This window comes from Anomalospiza imberbis, chromosome 1, assembly GCF_031753505.1.
Source record: "Anomalospiza imberbis isolate Cuckoo-Finch-1a 21T00152 chromosome 1, ASM3175350v1, whole genome shotgun sequence".
Taxonomy (NCBI): Eukaryota; Metazoa; Chordata; class Aves; order Passeriformes; family Viduidae; genus Anomalospiza; species Anomalospiza imberbis.
Genome location: NC_089681.1, coordinates 110,915,142 through 110,931,496, shown reverse-complemented (window position 1 = coordinate 110,931,496; position 16,355 = coordinate 110,915,142). Strand labels below are relative to the sequence as shown.

At 40.2% G+C, this 16,355-nt stretch overlaps 1 protein-coding gene across 3 annotated transcripts in view; it reads right to left on the bottom strand.

Moving 5' to 3' along the window:
- The window catches only part of OSBPL10 (oxysterol binding protein like 10), a 124,699-nt gene that overhangs the window by 26,033 nt on the left and 82,311 nt on the right, over nucleotides 1–16,355 (bottom strand). For all 3 annotated transcript variants that reach the window (XM_068206132.1, XM_068206139.1, XM_068206148.1), the window contains 2 exons: nucleotides 8,415–8,561; nucleotides 1,442–1,925 (listed from right to left, as the gene is read on the bottom strand). In XM_068206132.1, the coding sequence (XP_068062233.1) occupies nucleotides 1,442–1,925; nucleotides 8,415–8,561 (631 nt within the window). The remainder of the gene's footprint in view (nucleotides 1–1,441; nucleotides 1,926–8,414; nucleotides 8,562–16,355) is intronic.

Below are 16,355 nucleotides of genomic sequence, written 5' to 3'. Positions count from 1 at the left end.
TCTCTCAAAACTGGGACACATCAGGACTTTGAAGTCTTAAATAATCCCCACAGCAGACACCCCCAATCCCAGGGAACTGTGTGCGCTAGCAGCAAGAGAAAGAAATTTCCCTACTCCTACATAATCAAAAGTGACTTTGTGTTTAATTTTATTTCCATTAAATAGTTCCCTTCACTGAGCAAAAGAGCACTAGAAATGAACATGTACCAGAAAAATGCAGAATGTTAAGCCAGTGACTCAGGCTGGCAGTAGTACAGGCAGGGCACAAACAGACAGACCAATTTCCTTTCTGACACTCCCTTCCCAACTTCCTTAACTCTGTATTCAAAGCAAAATACCTAAGTCATAGGAAGAAGGAAACACACATGCTAACATAGACTTTATCACAAGGGTATCAAAACCAGTAGTAAGGAGGTTTCATACTTCTTCTATTAAAAAAGTGACTATATTGCCATCAGGGAAGGAGCTACTGTAGTCCTTTCCACTGGTCTTTAGTTTTACATAGTGTAAATAGCAGAATATACCTGTATTTTTTCACCATAATTATTTTGTTGCTATTAATAAGCAAAACCAAACCGCTGCATTTCCCATTCCACTTTTTTGCTGCCTTTAATACTACAATATTTAACATAATGGTGACAAAAAAAACAAGTTGTCTTCATACTTCTGAGACTACAGTCCAAAAACTAGTTAAGGCAAAACACTAAAATCCATGCATAGCATCTTACCCTCAAATGGCCAAAGAGACTTAATTGCTTAAAAATACACTTATCTCAATGCATTAACAGTCAGTGACAACACTGGTACAAGTGTGTGTATCAGTTCAGATCATCCATTAAGGATTTGTTATGACTCCCTGTATTTCTGAACTCAAGTTGGGCAGTGTTTATCACAATGCTGACTGCATATGTATGATATAGAAAATCAGGATTCACACCTCTACCACGTGACTTTCTAGAAAGCTTATGAAAATACACCAATACTGACTTTGCAAACACTATAAAAATCACGATTCTTTGCAGAAACTATGAAAAACAAATGTTAGGCTTATGCAAAAATGTGGTTCTTCTCATTGCTTTGTTCCAGTAGTGAACACCAGATCCCATATTACTTTAAAAGTGACCAAAAATGTTCTCACAGAATATGCTATAATTTGTCATTTGCTATTATAACTTAATTATTGCTGAAGTCTGGCCATATACATTGACAGAGTCTCATCAATATAAGCACACATTTATATATGCAATGTGCATTTCACATTCTGTCTGGACGGTAAAACGTTATATGAACCCTACAGTTTTAATTCCAAACTCCACAAAAGCAAACAGCCATGAGGTTCAAATGAAAGGTCAGAGGAAAAGCAAGTAGGAAAACATTTGGATTTCTGCTGACACACAGAAATATTAGCTCAAAAAAAGCTGAATAAAAGCACATTTCTTACCTTCACCTACCATAGAAACACCTATTGACATGCCCATGAACTTGCTTTTGGTCCATACGTGCGCGTTCACACACATTTTCTTCTCTTTGCACTCACAGTAAAAGCAAGATACTGGTGGATGATGAGACACTTGTTCAGCTACAAACCTCAGCTTGTAGCACATGGACTGGTCCTGGCCAAGCTCCTTGGTTGAGTCTTTAGAAACCGTGGAGGCACCATTAGTTCTGAATGCTTTCACTTTATCTTTAGGCACATCCCACGAGCAATGAAACGTTTCACCAATTATAGGGTTATAGGGCTTCTTGGCAACTGCTCCCTTTCGGCCTTCATGAAAAGCTGTTAGATAATATTCCACAAAGCAGATAATTCTTTCCTCGGGAGTGGCTCCAGCTGCAATTGACAAAAACAGGTCTGGATGGGCCATGAAATTTGCATACATCTCCAGCAGGGATCTTTTCTCCAAAATAAATGTTGGAAGCACTACCTGTATGCAAAGCAGACAAAGGCATGTATGATTTCCCTGTGACCACACTACCGAGGGGAAAGGGGGAGAGAGAACAGTTAGGACAGCTGTAATTCTGACCCGGCCGAATTTTGGGATAGCATATTTCCTTCCCATGCCACAACAATTTAATTTTCTTTGCAGTGTAAATAAGGAGTGAAGGAAATAAGCAGTGGCCTTGATACTCATGCAGGCTGCTTCCTATTTCATTATGACTTTCAAGAGCAGCTCACACAACAGGGATGGGCTGTTCCACGTACATGGAAATCCACCTTTTCCTCTCCTCTCAGTTAATAAACCAGCCATTGTTTTCTTTGTTTACAGGACACAAAAACATTCTTTGATATAAACTAATGTACATCAAATGTCAACCAACCAAACTAATCATAACCCTCCAAAATGGGAGAGCCACACCCTCCCAAACCACCGGAAGATGAGTATTTTATATGAACATACCGATTCCCAACCTCTAAGCGGTGGAGAATGTAAGGGGTACATCCATCCCTTCTGTCAAACATCTGTGCTCTGTATTTCACTCCTGGGCCACTGACTTCCCACTCTACATGGATTAGGTCCCTTCCAGCCTCTAACAAACCAACGCAAGGAGATCCAACCACAACCAAATATCAAGTCTATTTCCAAGTATAAAAACATCCCTGGGAGCCTTCCCAAGAGGCTGTAGGGAAGAAAGCACTCCCCATTTGACCTAGAGTGCCATCATATGTTATGTACCCTCACAACTCCCAAGTCAAATCCCCTGCCATCCCCAAGATCTCCTATCTCCCTCAAGCCCATGGCACACCCTCTTCACTGTGGTGGGCCCTGCATGGCTTTGCTTTATTTCAGACAAGTTTAAACAAAAACTGCACAAACCATTACATTGATATCATGGGAATAGAGAGGCTCCCAAGAGCCCAGAAAAAACCCTGGAGCTGAGCACTAGGCAGTCTGCCCTGGAGGGAGCCTGCCCCAAGTGATCTGGATACAGTCTCAAGGGCCTTCTGTAGCAATGCAGATGTTGCTAAGTCACTCACTTCACAGTAACACTTTGTTAGAAGTTTCCAGTGAAACATCCCGGAGGGCACTGCAAGGCAAACAAGGCCTAAGGGACGTAATTTATTTCTCTCTCTTTTTTCCTCCCCCATGCTCTCCACTTTGTGCAGGTCTGTCACAGGGGAGCTCAAGGGCTGTTCTTGCATGACCAAAAGGAAATTCAAGCACACACAAATTTATCTTATGTGAATCCAAGTGGCTCAATGATGCCAGATGCAAACCAAGAGCTGTCCTCTATTACAGCAATTCTTCTGCTTTCCTCTTTAAATTTTCACTGCATTTACTTTTTCCCTTTCCCAAAAGCAAGGGTTATTTACAGCAGGCAGGGAGCCACTGTTTGTCACAAACACATTTGCTTTCCCCCTGCTGGTCCAGCTTGCTATTCTAAGTGGGACCAAAGCACAGATCAGCCTTTTTGGATTCCATGGATAATGAAACTGAAGCTTTCAAACTTTTATAATCATTCAGCTCTTCTCAAAGAGAACTTGTAAACATGAACAAGAATTCCAGTCACAGCAGCTCAGAGTCTTTACCGCTGCACAGCAAGTCACAGTACCTCCCTGCAAAAACAGAGAAGTGCCATGTCTGGTAACTTATCTGCCTGTTGGCTACCTCCTTCTGTACTTTATATTTACACACATACAGTCCTTTATAGGCTAAAAATTTTTACAAGTTTAGACACAAACCAAGAAAAGTTCCATCTGTAATATTCCTCTGACTACTCTCTAAGCCTTGAGGACATCACATGATTTCTGCTACCAACCTATTGAGGCCTTGAATGATGGAGGACCTTAATTTTACACTATGTGGGGCAGATTGTGTGCTAAAGACAGCCTACAGTCCTGGTGGTGTGACAGTGGCAGGCTGAGGAGATTAGTTTTCAAAAGTGAAATCCAAAACTTTGAAGGCAAAGTAGAAAGCCAGTAAAGTTTACTTATTTTCAGTTCTTTAAACAATTCCATCTTATTTGCAGCATTCTCATTCTGACCAGATATTCATTATCCAATATAATCTTTTAAAAATGCAATTCAGCAGTTGAGATCCTCAGTTCAGGATCTCATTTTAATATAAATTGTACACTAAAAAATCAGGTTACCAGAGGGGAAAGTGATAGCAAAACATATAAAAAAATCTCCCTAACTTCTGTCTAGAAATACCAGTAGTGCCTTTGTGAGTTCACTGCAGAGACTTGAAAGGGCAAACTCATTTGAATAAACAGCATTCTGCATCTCACTATGTCCAAGAGCCTCTCTCTAAATACAGTGACCTTTATTAGCACAAACAGAGGAGGAGAAAACTGCAGACCATACTTCAGATGATGCAGGTTTTATGGTACAACACTAAGACTGCTGTGGTTTCATCCCACTGTGGTGGCGATAGATCTTGGTACCTCCTCCCTTAAGTTCTAGATGTGTGCTTTGCTTAACACAGCTACACCAGCACTGCCTCTAAATGAGATGTGAGGTATCACTGGACTCTAATTATTGAGTTTCAAGAATCAATTTAAAATCTGAGTAACGCCTGAACTCCAGCTCAAATGATCTTGCTTTAAAAGCCCAACTAAGCTGGAAATGACATCCTTAATTGTGGCAGGAATGGATCCACTGAATAACTGAATTGTTTCCACACAAGGAGGCAGAACTATTAAATAAAAATAATTGAGTTTTAAAGCTTACACAACTGCAGTATTACAAAATATGCCTACAAAACATTGCCTTTTATTAAATAATCTCATAGCCTCAAAGTTTCAATATGCAACACCACCATACACCAATGTAGAAAAAAAATCACACCAAACACTTTTTTTAATTGGCACAATCTTGATTTCTGCAGAAATAAGAAAAATAAAAATAAACAAGTTTGCAAGTGTACTGCATTCTTCTTGCCAGCACTGGGCTGTTGTGCACTTGTGCTAGCACTCCAGCTTTTAAAGGAATGAGGGTTTCAACTGTTCTGCAGCCAGACAGAATGAAGTGTCCAGAAAAATACACTTAGGACCCATGTTCTTTATACTGGCTTTGGACAGGACTATGAATTTTTTTTAATTGCATAAGAAGTCAAAAGTGACTAATTTTTTCCTCTGAGAAAATGCCAGCATGACAACCAATTGGACAAAAGAAACACTCTAAAATAAATACCAAGTTGCTGAAGTCTGAAGCAAAAAAAATACCTCACTACATTCTGAAATGTTAGAATAATCTATTCTTACTCCTTCTCAGACTTCAGATGAAAAGAAAGCAGTTTAAGAGGCATTCTTCCATTTTCATTAAGGTTAAAAAGACAATACTGGTTGAAAACTTGATTATAATCTCCTAGGTTTGAATTCACTTAATTAGATCTGAATGCAACTGAGATAAATGAGCACAATGTCTTAAGAATAGAGATATTTATCCCCACTATTATTTACTGTGAGGAAAAACATGGGTCTCAGCATCATTCACTAATTTTTTCAGAAATCCAGCCAAGGTACCTCATGCTGAGATATCCTTCTCTTAGAGGTGTAAAAGCTCTCTTTTCACGGTAATCTGTGTCATTGTGGGAATAAAACAAGCTATTTTTATGCCACTTACATTTTAAAATTGCAAGGTAAAAGAATATTGGCAAGCAAAGTAAAAACTTTTGACATCGTGAAGACACCACAATGTTAATTTACAACAGGTTGACATTCTGTAGAATTACTGGCAGCCCTTTTACAAAGAATGGCAACCCTTTATTTTTAGCACATATTAACTGTAAAGGAAGGTAAGGGAATGCAGGGGAGTGATCACCCATCTGTACAAACTGTTAGCATTAACTGCAATTCATTAGATGCCATTTGCCAACAAAGGCTGTCAGTGGGTTTTGGCACTATTTTTTTTTTAAGTCTGAAGAACAAACGATTTTAAAATTTGTTTTTTTCCCCAGCAATTCTAGTTTTAAATGAAGTTGAAAGTCCTAAACCAGTCTGAAGCATCAGTTGTGTACCACATTCTGCTGCTGTGAACTGCTCCCCACCCAACTCTCTCTAGCAGCTGTTGAAGTCTATTTGGCCACCATGATGTTTAGCCCATTGTAGCAAATCCCCACACAGATTTGATGCTTCACTGCAGGTGTTCTCCATCACAGCAGATTTTATTCCTTAACTCCTCACTAAAAAGTAAAGCAGTATGACACATTCCAGAAGTGAAGCACCTCCACAACATTAAATGTGGCTATTTTCACTGTGGGAAGCTGCTGTCAGCACAGGCAAGGCCATGGCTAACATAAGGATAAGATTCCTGTGATATGAAATGTGAAGGTAATGCTCATGCATCCAGAACCCAAAACCACCAAGGGCTCAGAAAAAGCTGTTTGTTCATATGAGTATCATGCAGCAATCCACAGCTCTCAGAATGAACCAAAGACACAGCCCTAGGGACGAAAGCAGAGGAAAATGGAAACATGTAAAAATATCCTCTGATATTAGCAACTACTGTGCCACAACCACTTCCAGCAGAAGGTGATGAGCATCAAGGTGCTCTGAAATCTGACTTTCAGAGGAATAATGAAAAATGGGAAGAAGTGCAGCCAACAAACCCAGCTTTACCATCACATGTCAGCAGCCCTAAGGGCCTCATGTCAGTAAGCAAAGTTGATAAAAAAAGCAGCCAGCTGTCCTGTATTTTTTTTAATCCTCAAAATGGGCAGAAAAGTGATGTGCACATGTGGCATGTCTCATTAATACTTATCATATGTGTATTCATGCATCACACAGACTACAAACAGATCTAACTCTGCCATATGCCTGTTCCTCTTCTCATTTCAACATGTATCATTATCTTTATAAACTGTGCTCTAAAAACACTATGTAAGAAACAGGTTATCATATATGTATTTATGTTCATGTTTTTCTTATAAGTGTCAACTCTTATTTACAGGAATTTCTCTTACTTATATTAACTGTGTGTCTTTGGGTTTTGCCTCCTCTGCCATGACAAAAAGATGACAGTGAAAATCAGGAAAAAAAAATCTTGTTTTTTACCAAAGACAAAATGTTCTGAAGACGCAAGAACCATGGATAACAAATCTTAGCCTAGTTTGAACATTATAGACTCAGACAGCCTTAGAAAACCAACACAGAAAAGAGGAAGAGTAAAGAAAAAGTGAGAATGTAAGAAAAACAAAACCAAAAATGAACTGTATATAACCCCAGACATACTAAAAAGTGACAAGTATAAATTATTCAAAATGAAATAATGAAAGTTTTGTTTTATTTAGAATAAAACATTCATTTCTGGGCAGCTACTCAGCAACAATACAGAAGATTGCTCAGTCTTAAAAATGTAATTATTTTAAAACACTGATAATTGTTCCAGACGAAGAAGAAAAACTATTTTGAGAAAACTTTATTTTGTAAGGAAGTTATAGTTTTTGACTAACATGTAAAAAAAAAAAAAAGAAAAGCAGATTAACTTTTCAGAATATCAAAATGCCCATGAGAACAACTTCCTGCAAAACTACTTCATGTGCCAGAGAAATTCTCTGGTCCTTCCAAACTTTGTGTTACTTGTGGAGAGTGTCAGAATGAGCTCTTAGTTGTGAAAAGTGGACAATAGGAGTTTTATTTGGGGGATTTTTAGGTAGAAAACCCTTGTGGCAAGGAAAGGATATTCCATATGTTTACAAAAATCTCCTTGATTATTTACTAAGCCCCATGAGAAGGTTTCACTGGAATACAAGACTATTAAAAAAGACGCACTCCTTGCTTCTTTAACATCTACCTAATTTCCAAAATTCTAAGGACTTAAGGGAAAATTTCTCAGACACTCTAATTGCTTTGCTCGTATCAGTATGGATAAGCTTGTGACAATACTGGTTCTAGGACCAGAAGCAAGCACAGAAGGTTAAACTGCTGAGCTGCTCAACACAGAGAAGAACTGATACACTGAAGACTGTAATTTCTTTACCATCATGGTGTTTGGTGGTTTGTTTTTTTTTTTTTTTTTGAAGCTGACTTGCAATTAAATGGAACCCAATCTTTGTTCACATAACAAAGCAGTTATGTGAACATGTATATCCTTCATCCATACAATCGCCATTATTGTTCCTCAAACCCCAGTGCACCCTGACATACTTGTGGGTTACATACACAATATACAGTTACTCTGAAAGACTTGCAAAAAAATAAGCAAGAGTTCTGAAGGATTTTTTCTCTTCTTCTTTTTTCTTTCCCTCCCCCTCCATCTCTAAAATATCTGATGTGGTCACTTCATGTGAAAGCCTGCTGAGCAAGAGACAGCACACCATAGCTCTCTGGGACCACACTTTTATAAAGAGGAAAACTTAGCTGTCCACAGGGACAAAACACACTCACAAGAACCGGCTGTGCACACAAACACACAGAAGGATGAGAAGAAAAAACAATCGTGAACAAATATGAAAGAGAAACAGTGTTCATACCCTGGTAAGGTCCATGCCAAGTTTTAGCTGAGAGATGAGATGGAGAATTACACTGCGTTGATCATCCATGACTCCTAAATCCTCCTCTTCATTATCTTCAGTATCTGTCATTTCATCTTCAACTAGGATCAACTCAGAAGCTGAATGCTGAAATGAAAAGAAGCGTCACCATCTGGACAAAAAGATACAGAATGGGTATTTTCCCCCCCTATATGTATTTAAAAATGGAGTTGTCTCGAGGGAACTGAAGACAGCCTCTGTTAAAGCTAAGAAAAGATACAAAGTCAAAATAAATAAAAAATCCAGTGATGGGTTCATAAAGCATTTTGATCCTTTCTTCAGAATGAGAGTACTAAGTATGAGATGCTAATTTACACATTCTCTTCTCATATTTATACCGCAGTCATGTCAGAAAAAACACATAGCACATTTAAGTAACAAGTCATCGTTTCATTAAATAGAAATATGCAGTTGAAAATGAGCCTTCAAGTTTGTTTCATAAATCTCCCCAGCAAATATTCTTGTCATACATAGATGCTGCATGACCCAATTTCACAGTTTTTTTCCTTTCTCTATCCAATTTCAAGGTTAGATATCTAAGAAAGTCAAGATATTAACTAAAGAACATAAAAAGACAGCTACAATTAAAGAACATACCTCTGAAAAAAAAACCCAAAGACATTAGATTTTGGGAAGTAGAGCAGTGCCATAACTCTTTATAACTATTGCAACACTTCATCACCTTACAGCACAACGCCCAGGCTGCTGAGTTTCCAAAAATACAAGCTGAATATCAATAGACAGGCACCATGCCAGTCCCTTCAAGAGGAACTTTACAGCAAAAGGGATAATGACTTGTGATAGTTTATTTTTCCTCAGGGTTTACAATGTATAACTAACAATAATCCAAACAGGTGGTAGTTACTTTGTTCAATCCATTGAAACCACTCTGAAAGCCTTCCAGATATATATTCAAGTAAGCTTTTTGTACTTCAAGGGAAAAAAAACTGGGTTATGTAGATGAAAAATTACAGCCCAGCATGTCATTATTGCCCAAAAATTCCATGCTGTAAATGAGACAACACTGCCTGTAAAAGTTAGCATTCTTTCATGCTAAATTGCATTTCTGCAGGAACAACTAGCTCATTACATAAAACAAGAAATTTATCTCACTGTGGAAACCTACACAACTGAAAAGTTTCACTAAAACCAGCTAATATCCAGAATTAGGTTTCAAAGGAATATTTCTGAATGATCACATTAGAGACCCCTCAGGTGAACTGCAGCTTGTGTAAGGGGAGTTTCTTTGAAATTAAGTTACTACAGAGGTTTCCAAGATTTGAATAAAGTACTTTCTCTATTTTTTTAATTACTTAAATATTTAGGTAGCTATTCCTAAAAGAATAGCTATTTGGTGAAATCCAATGACATCTGCAAGACACTTTACAGCTGCTTTATTCAGAAAGTAGAATATGTAGATTACATAAAACAGAATCTGGTGAGCTGTAACCTCAACAGCTTGGAGCTTTTCAAAAGGACAAAACCACACTTTCTTTTTCCCACTCCCTCGGAAAATAAAAGGAGAGAACGATAAGCCCTTTTCTCCCAAAATGTACAGCATTATTACCCAACTGACACCTCACTGACAAGTTCAATTAACATAAAACCTGACAACCTCACACAAAATTATCAGTCGGGGAGGGATAAAGCACTGAAGTCTGGCAGAGTCATACAGACTATGATTTATTTGGAGGTAGCACAGAAAAAGCAGTATCAGAACTTACAGGAGATGCTTCCACAGGAGGCTTCCCTTTGATCCAGCTTGACCTCATTGAGAGCACTGAGCTACCGAATAGGCTCTGCTGCTTCTGTTACTGCCATGAACCGAGCTTGCAGCAAACAAGCTCCAGCAGGAATTAACAGCGCTACAAAAAAAGCAAGGGAACCTCCCCTCCTCACTCCCACCCCCTCTTTTTTTTCCTCTTTCTTTTCTTTTTTTGCTGTCTGAGGGGTTGGAGAGTGTGCACCGGATGGCAATCTGCTCCTGCGTTTCCAGTCACATGGCATTGAGATCAGTGAGCTTAACTGCACGCAGCTCCAACTGGGAAATGGGGCTGCTGCTCCCAGAGGATATCCTGATCGGCGGTTCTCCAGGAGGGAGCGGGGAAGGAGCACAAATTTGTGTGAGTGTGCACAAGTGTGAGACAGAAAGAGGACATGCTAGCAGGTAATATCCTTTTACATGAACATATAACAGCTGCGTAGCCTTAAGTTGCTAACAGCATCAGAAAACAAACAAATTGCCTGTTACCAGTCTGCAGACTAAGTTACTTACTAAGAATTTTCTTTTTCTCCCAAAGATTTGGGAGACATTTACCCAGGGCCAGAAAATCCTTCTTCTTTCTTTGTGAAATAGATGTTAGGCTTTCCTTGCCTCTTAACTGTTACTAACAAAATAGCAACCAACTCAGAATATTGTGTGAAATTACCCCTCTCTGCTACCCTGCAAAACATCCGCGGTCAGAGCAAGCCACCCTATGGACACTTGGGGCGCTCACTAAAGTAGCATTGGCATTGTTCTAAATGAAAGCCTTTCTGATCATCAGGGAGGATGAGCACAATGTAACGTTAATATCAATCGTGTTTAATAAGCACACTGTAAATACTAAAATTTTAATTACCCTAACTATCCCTATTCTAAGGACTTGTGCAAGTCACCAAAAAAAGCACAGCTCTGCTATTACAGTCATCAACACACTAGCGACCTTCAGTGAATGGCATGCAGACAACTGCTCTTTTCTCACTTTCCAACGAAAAGAATTTAAGGAAGAAGTTTACAATTTATGCTATAACTTCTTCTTTAAGGAAGAAGTTTACAATTTATGCCCTAACTATCCCTATTCTAAGGACTTGTGCAAGGTCACCAAAAAAAGCACAGCTCTGCTATTACAGTCATCAACACACTAGCGACCTTCAGTGAATGACATGCAGACAACTGCTCTTTTCTCACTTTCCAAGGAAAAGAATTTAAGGAAGAAGTTTACAATTTATGCTACAGAAACTGAAGAGCAGTCATATTCAGAAAGCAATATCCTTTCTATATTTCCCTCTCTCCTCATTAGCTGTTCTATGTAACTATTAAATAGGTTTTTAGGAGCACATAAGCTAACTTTAACTAACACATATTTCTTTAACTAACACATTTTCTTAAACCAACATGTAAGCACCACACAGTGTGAGTGGACACACGCAGCCACAAAATACAAAGCTAGTGCACTTTAAAGTGTCATAAAACTTCAACCATTTTAAATTATTTTTCTATCCAAGAAAATAGCATGCAGTTTAGTAGTATCCAATGCATAAGCATCCAGCAGAATGCAAAGGATTATGTGGACTGATTATCCTTTAACAGCAGCTCTTCTGAATTATCAGACACAGACTTTTTTTTTTACCTTGTCCTGTAAAATGTAACTGCACAACTGACCTAGGAAAGCAGCAATCTGCTCCACCCCTGTGTGGTCAGAGCATAATGTAAAAGCCATTGAGCTGTGCACTGCCCAGCCAGGGAACGAACAGCACAGCTTGGCTTAGGTGCTGACCCTGAGAAATCCAATACTGAACCAGTTACAAACAACCACAAAAAAGGGGCTCATATTTAAAATCATTTTAATCAAAATCGGTTTCCAATACCAGGCTGAAGCACCAGCATTTTTCAGAGAGATCTGAAGAGAAAATAAAAGATAATTTCTAAAAATGCCAGGAGGAGATGCACTTCGAAGTTTAAATGCCAAAGACATGAAAATACACACCGGCAGAGAGCTATTTTAAACGGGTCACCTCATTAGAACTGAGATCGATTAATTTAGAGAGGTCATCTGCAGGGACACAAAACGGATGTTCTAGTCAGCAGTCTCCATCAGAAAACATGCTGATTCTTTTTTAACAGATGAAACCTGTAAGGGTAAGAAATTGTTTCTGAAGGAAATATTCTGCATTTTTAAAAAATGCTTTTAGGAAAAAGACACTTTAATGAGCCTGGGATAGAATCACAGAGTTAAAAGCTATACTTCTGTGAAAGGGCAAATGTGCCTCTGTCCTTCTACAGCTTCTTCCATGAGTTAATTTTTCAAATTTAACTGCTGCGCTGGAAATTAACTGTCAGGTAATTAATACAGATACCCAGCTCAGAGCTTCATTTTCCAACGTATTTCACAAACCATACAATGCAACAATACTGTCAAGAATGACCTGGGTCTCATCTTGGTTAGTTTTTCGAGGGGAAGAAAGGAACACACAGAATCAGAGTCTCATTTAGGTTGGAACAGACTTCTTGGTATCTTCTTGTCCCATACCCGGCTCAAGCAGGTGCATGTAGAGCCAGTTACCCAGGACCATGTTCAGCTCAGTTTTGATTATCTCCAAGAATGGAGACTCTGCAACTTCTCTGGCCAACCCACGCCAGTGTTCAATGCTCTGCACAACAGAAGTGCATATTCTGGTGTTCAGATTCACTTCCAAGTGCCCACTGCCTCTTGTCATAGTGTCACTGGGCACTATTGAGAAAAATCTGTCTCCCTGTTCTTCACTCCCATGAGGTATTTATACACATTGATAAGATACCCCTGAGCCTTCTCTTCTCCAGGCTGGACAGTCCCAGCTCTCTCAGACCCTCCTCATGGGAAGGATGCTCCAGAACCTTCATCATCTTTGTGAACCCATGCTGGACTTACCCCAGTAAGACCATGCCCCTCTTGCACTGGGGAGCCCAGAACTGCACACAACACTACAGATGTGGCCTCACCTCTGCCAAGTAGAGGGGAAGGCTCTCGACCTGCTGGCAACACTCTTCCTAAGGCAGCCCAGGAAGCTGCTGGCCACAACAACATCTTGTTGGTTCATAGTCAGCTTGTTGTCCCCCAAGATCTCTGCAGAACTGCTTTCCAACCAGATGGCCTCTAGTCTGTACTGATGCAAAAGTTTACTCTCAGGTATCTCCAGATATAGAACTTGGCACTTCCTCGAGCTTATCTTTAAGAGACTCCTCTGTGTCCAGACTGCCAAGATCTCTCTCTCTATGGCAGCACACAACTGCCTGGCTCATCAGCCACTCCTCCCAGGTTTTTCATCACCTACCAACTTTCCAGGAGTACACTCTGCATCATCATCCCGGTCATTAATGAAGATATGGAACAGTGCCAGTCCCAGTATGGACCCCTGAGGTACACCACTAGTGACTGGCCTCCAAATGGATCTTACACTACTGATCACAACCCTCTGGGCTGGGTTGTTCAGTTTTAAATCCATCACGCCCACATATCTAATCCATACCCTGCCAGCTTATCTATGAGGATGTTAGGGAAGACAGGGTCAAAAACCTTACCAACATTAAAGCAAACAACATCCAATACTCTCCGCATAAGCGCCAAGCTAGTCACTACCATTGTGAGGGGTATCATGCTGGTTAAGCATTATTTTCCCTTTGTAAGTCCATTATGACTACTTTTAATTGCCTTCTTGTGTTTGGAGATACCTTTCAGGGTTAGTTGCTCCACCACCTTCCCAGGGTCTGGGGAAAGGCTGACAAACCTGCAGGTCCCCAGATGTTACTAGAACACCCAGAGATTTCCTTCTTGCCCTTTTTTCAAAAATGAATGACATTCACTTTCCTCTAGTCTACACAAACCTCTCCCAAATTCCATAACCTGTTAAAGACCCTGGAGCTTTATATGTGCAGCTTAAGTGCTGCCTAATCTGTTCCCCCTCCACCAAGGGTCAGTCTGCCTCCAGACTTTCCCTCTGATCTCGAAGTCTGTTACCAGTAAAGGCCAAGGTAAAGAAGGCACAGAGTAACTCAGCCTCTTCTCCACCACGGTAGTAAGCAGAGACCATGAAAATCCTGAGATACTGGGGACATGCTGAGGACCTCATATTCTTCATATAATTACAAAAAATACTCTAAGAATCTTCATTTAGACATGAAAACATTTTTTATGTACTATAAGAAAGACTGTAGTCAGGAGCAAGAGGATGAATCTTAGGAACATAAAACATCCAGATAAAAGCACACCATTTTGTAATATTCCAAGGGAAGTATTCTTTAAGTCCTTCTATGTTCAAAAAATGCAAAAGATTGTAAAAAAAAACCCTATTTACAAAACATGTCTGCATCAAGAGGAAGACAGATTAAGTCAGAAGAAATATTAAACAGAATTAGCATTCACAAACTAGACAAGGATTGTCATATTTTCCACAGAGTCCTCTAATTATCTTTGGTTCCTATTAGTGCATATAAAAGCCAAAGGCCTCGTTTTGATTTTCAGATTGCCTTCAATAACAGCACAGGTTTGCAAGCATCATTTACACTTGCATTTGTGTAACTCGAGAGCTTGCAAGCAGGTTTTCCGTGGGTGTAAGATTAAATATAACTCCGTAAGGTCAGGGAGATTTAGCACATTTACAGTAATGCGAGAAATTGGCCCCGCAAGATTTTCACTGGTTTCAATACTAAAGTTAGAATTATTTTTGTAAAGCACATACAGTAAGAACATCCCAAAGCAGTAGCATATAATGAGCTGTTAGCTTCTTGCAGAGCTTGTCACTGGATTAGAAGTGACATAACTGCACTAACTTGCATGTGCCACTTCTCTTCTTCCATTGGGCACCACACATTTAATTGCACCTACTGTAGCATGCGCCTGGCAGAAAAGCATGCAAGCTTACTGTACAAATCCCTCATTAGCAGTGATCAAATGTAGCTTGTGCAGTAAGTTGTACTTATTAAAGTATTTTATATACACACTAGCATACTGTCATGCTACTGGTTGTCGTGGGCTGTCCTTGGCTAGGAGCCAGGTGCCCACCAAAAGCACTCTCACTACCTTTCTCAGCTGTGTAGGAGAGAGAAAATGCAATGGAAGGCTCATGGGTTGAGTTAAGGACAGGAAGAAATCACTCACCCATTACCTCATGGCTAACACAGACTTGACTTGGGGAAATTAGTTCAATTTATTACCAATCAAGTAAGAGTAGGGTAATGAGAAAAAAAAAAAAAAAACTTGAACACCATCCTCCCACCATTTCTTCCTAGGTTTAACTTTACTGCTTCCTACCAGCTTCCCCACAGTGGTGCAGAGGGACAGAGAACGGGAGTTGCAGTCAGTACTTCACACCTTGCCTGAGGGGAATTGTGATCCAGACTCTTCCCTTGCTCCAGCACAGACTCTCTCCCAAAGGGGACAGTCATCCACAAACTTCACCAACATGAGTCCTTCCCATGGGCTGCAGTTCTTCACAAACTGCACTTCCATGGGTGCCTTCCACAGGGTACAGCCTGCTCCAGCATGGGTCTCCCACAGGGTCACAAATCCTACCAGAAAACCTGCTCCAGCATGGGCTTCTCTCTGCACAGATCCATAGATCCAGATCCTACAAGGAATCTATTCCAGCATAAACTTCCACAGGGTCCCTGCTCCAGCCAACACAAGGTCCTCCAGGGCCTGTGGGTAGGTATCTGCTTCACTGTGGTCCTCCATGGGCTGCAGAGGGAGAGCCTGACTCACCATGGTCTGCACCATGGGCTGCAGACGAATGTCTGCTCTGGAAGCTGGACCATTTCATGTCCTTCCCCTCCTCCTTCTTCACTGATGATGGTGTCTGCAGCTGCTTCTCTCACATTCTCACTCCTCTTTCTGCTGCTCTGCAGGGTTCCCTTTTCTCTCCCTTTGTAAGCCAGTTATCCCAGAGGCACTACAACCATCACTGATGGGCTCAGCCTCAGCCAGCAGCAGGTCCATCCTGGAGCCAGCTGGCATTGGCTCTGTCAAACACAGAGGAAGCTTCCAGCAGCTTCTCACAGAAACCACCCCTTTGGCCCCTCCTACTATGAAAATCTTGCCACACAAACCCACTACAGATTTTGAAAGGAAGAATCATTCCCATCTA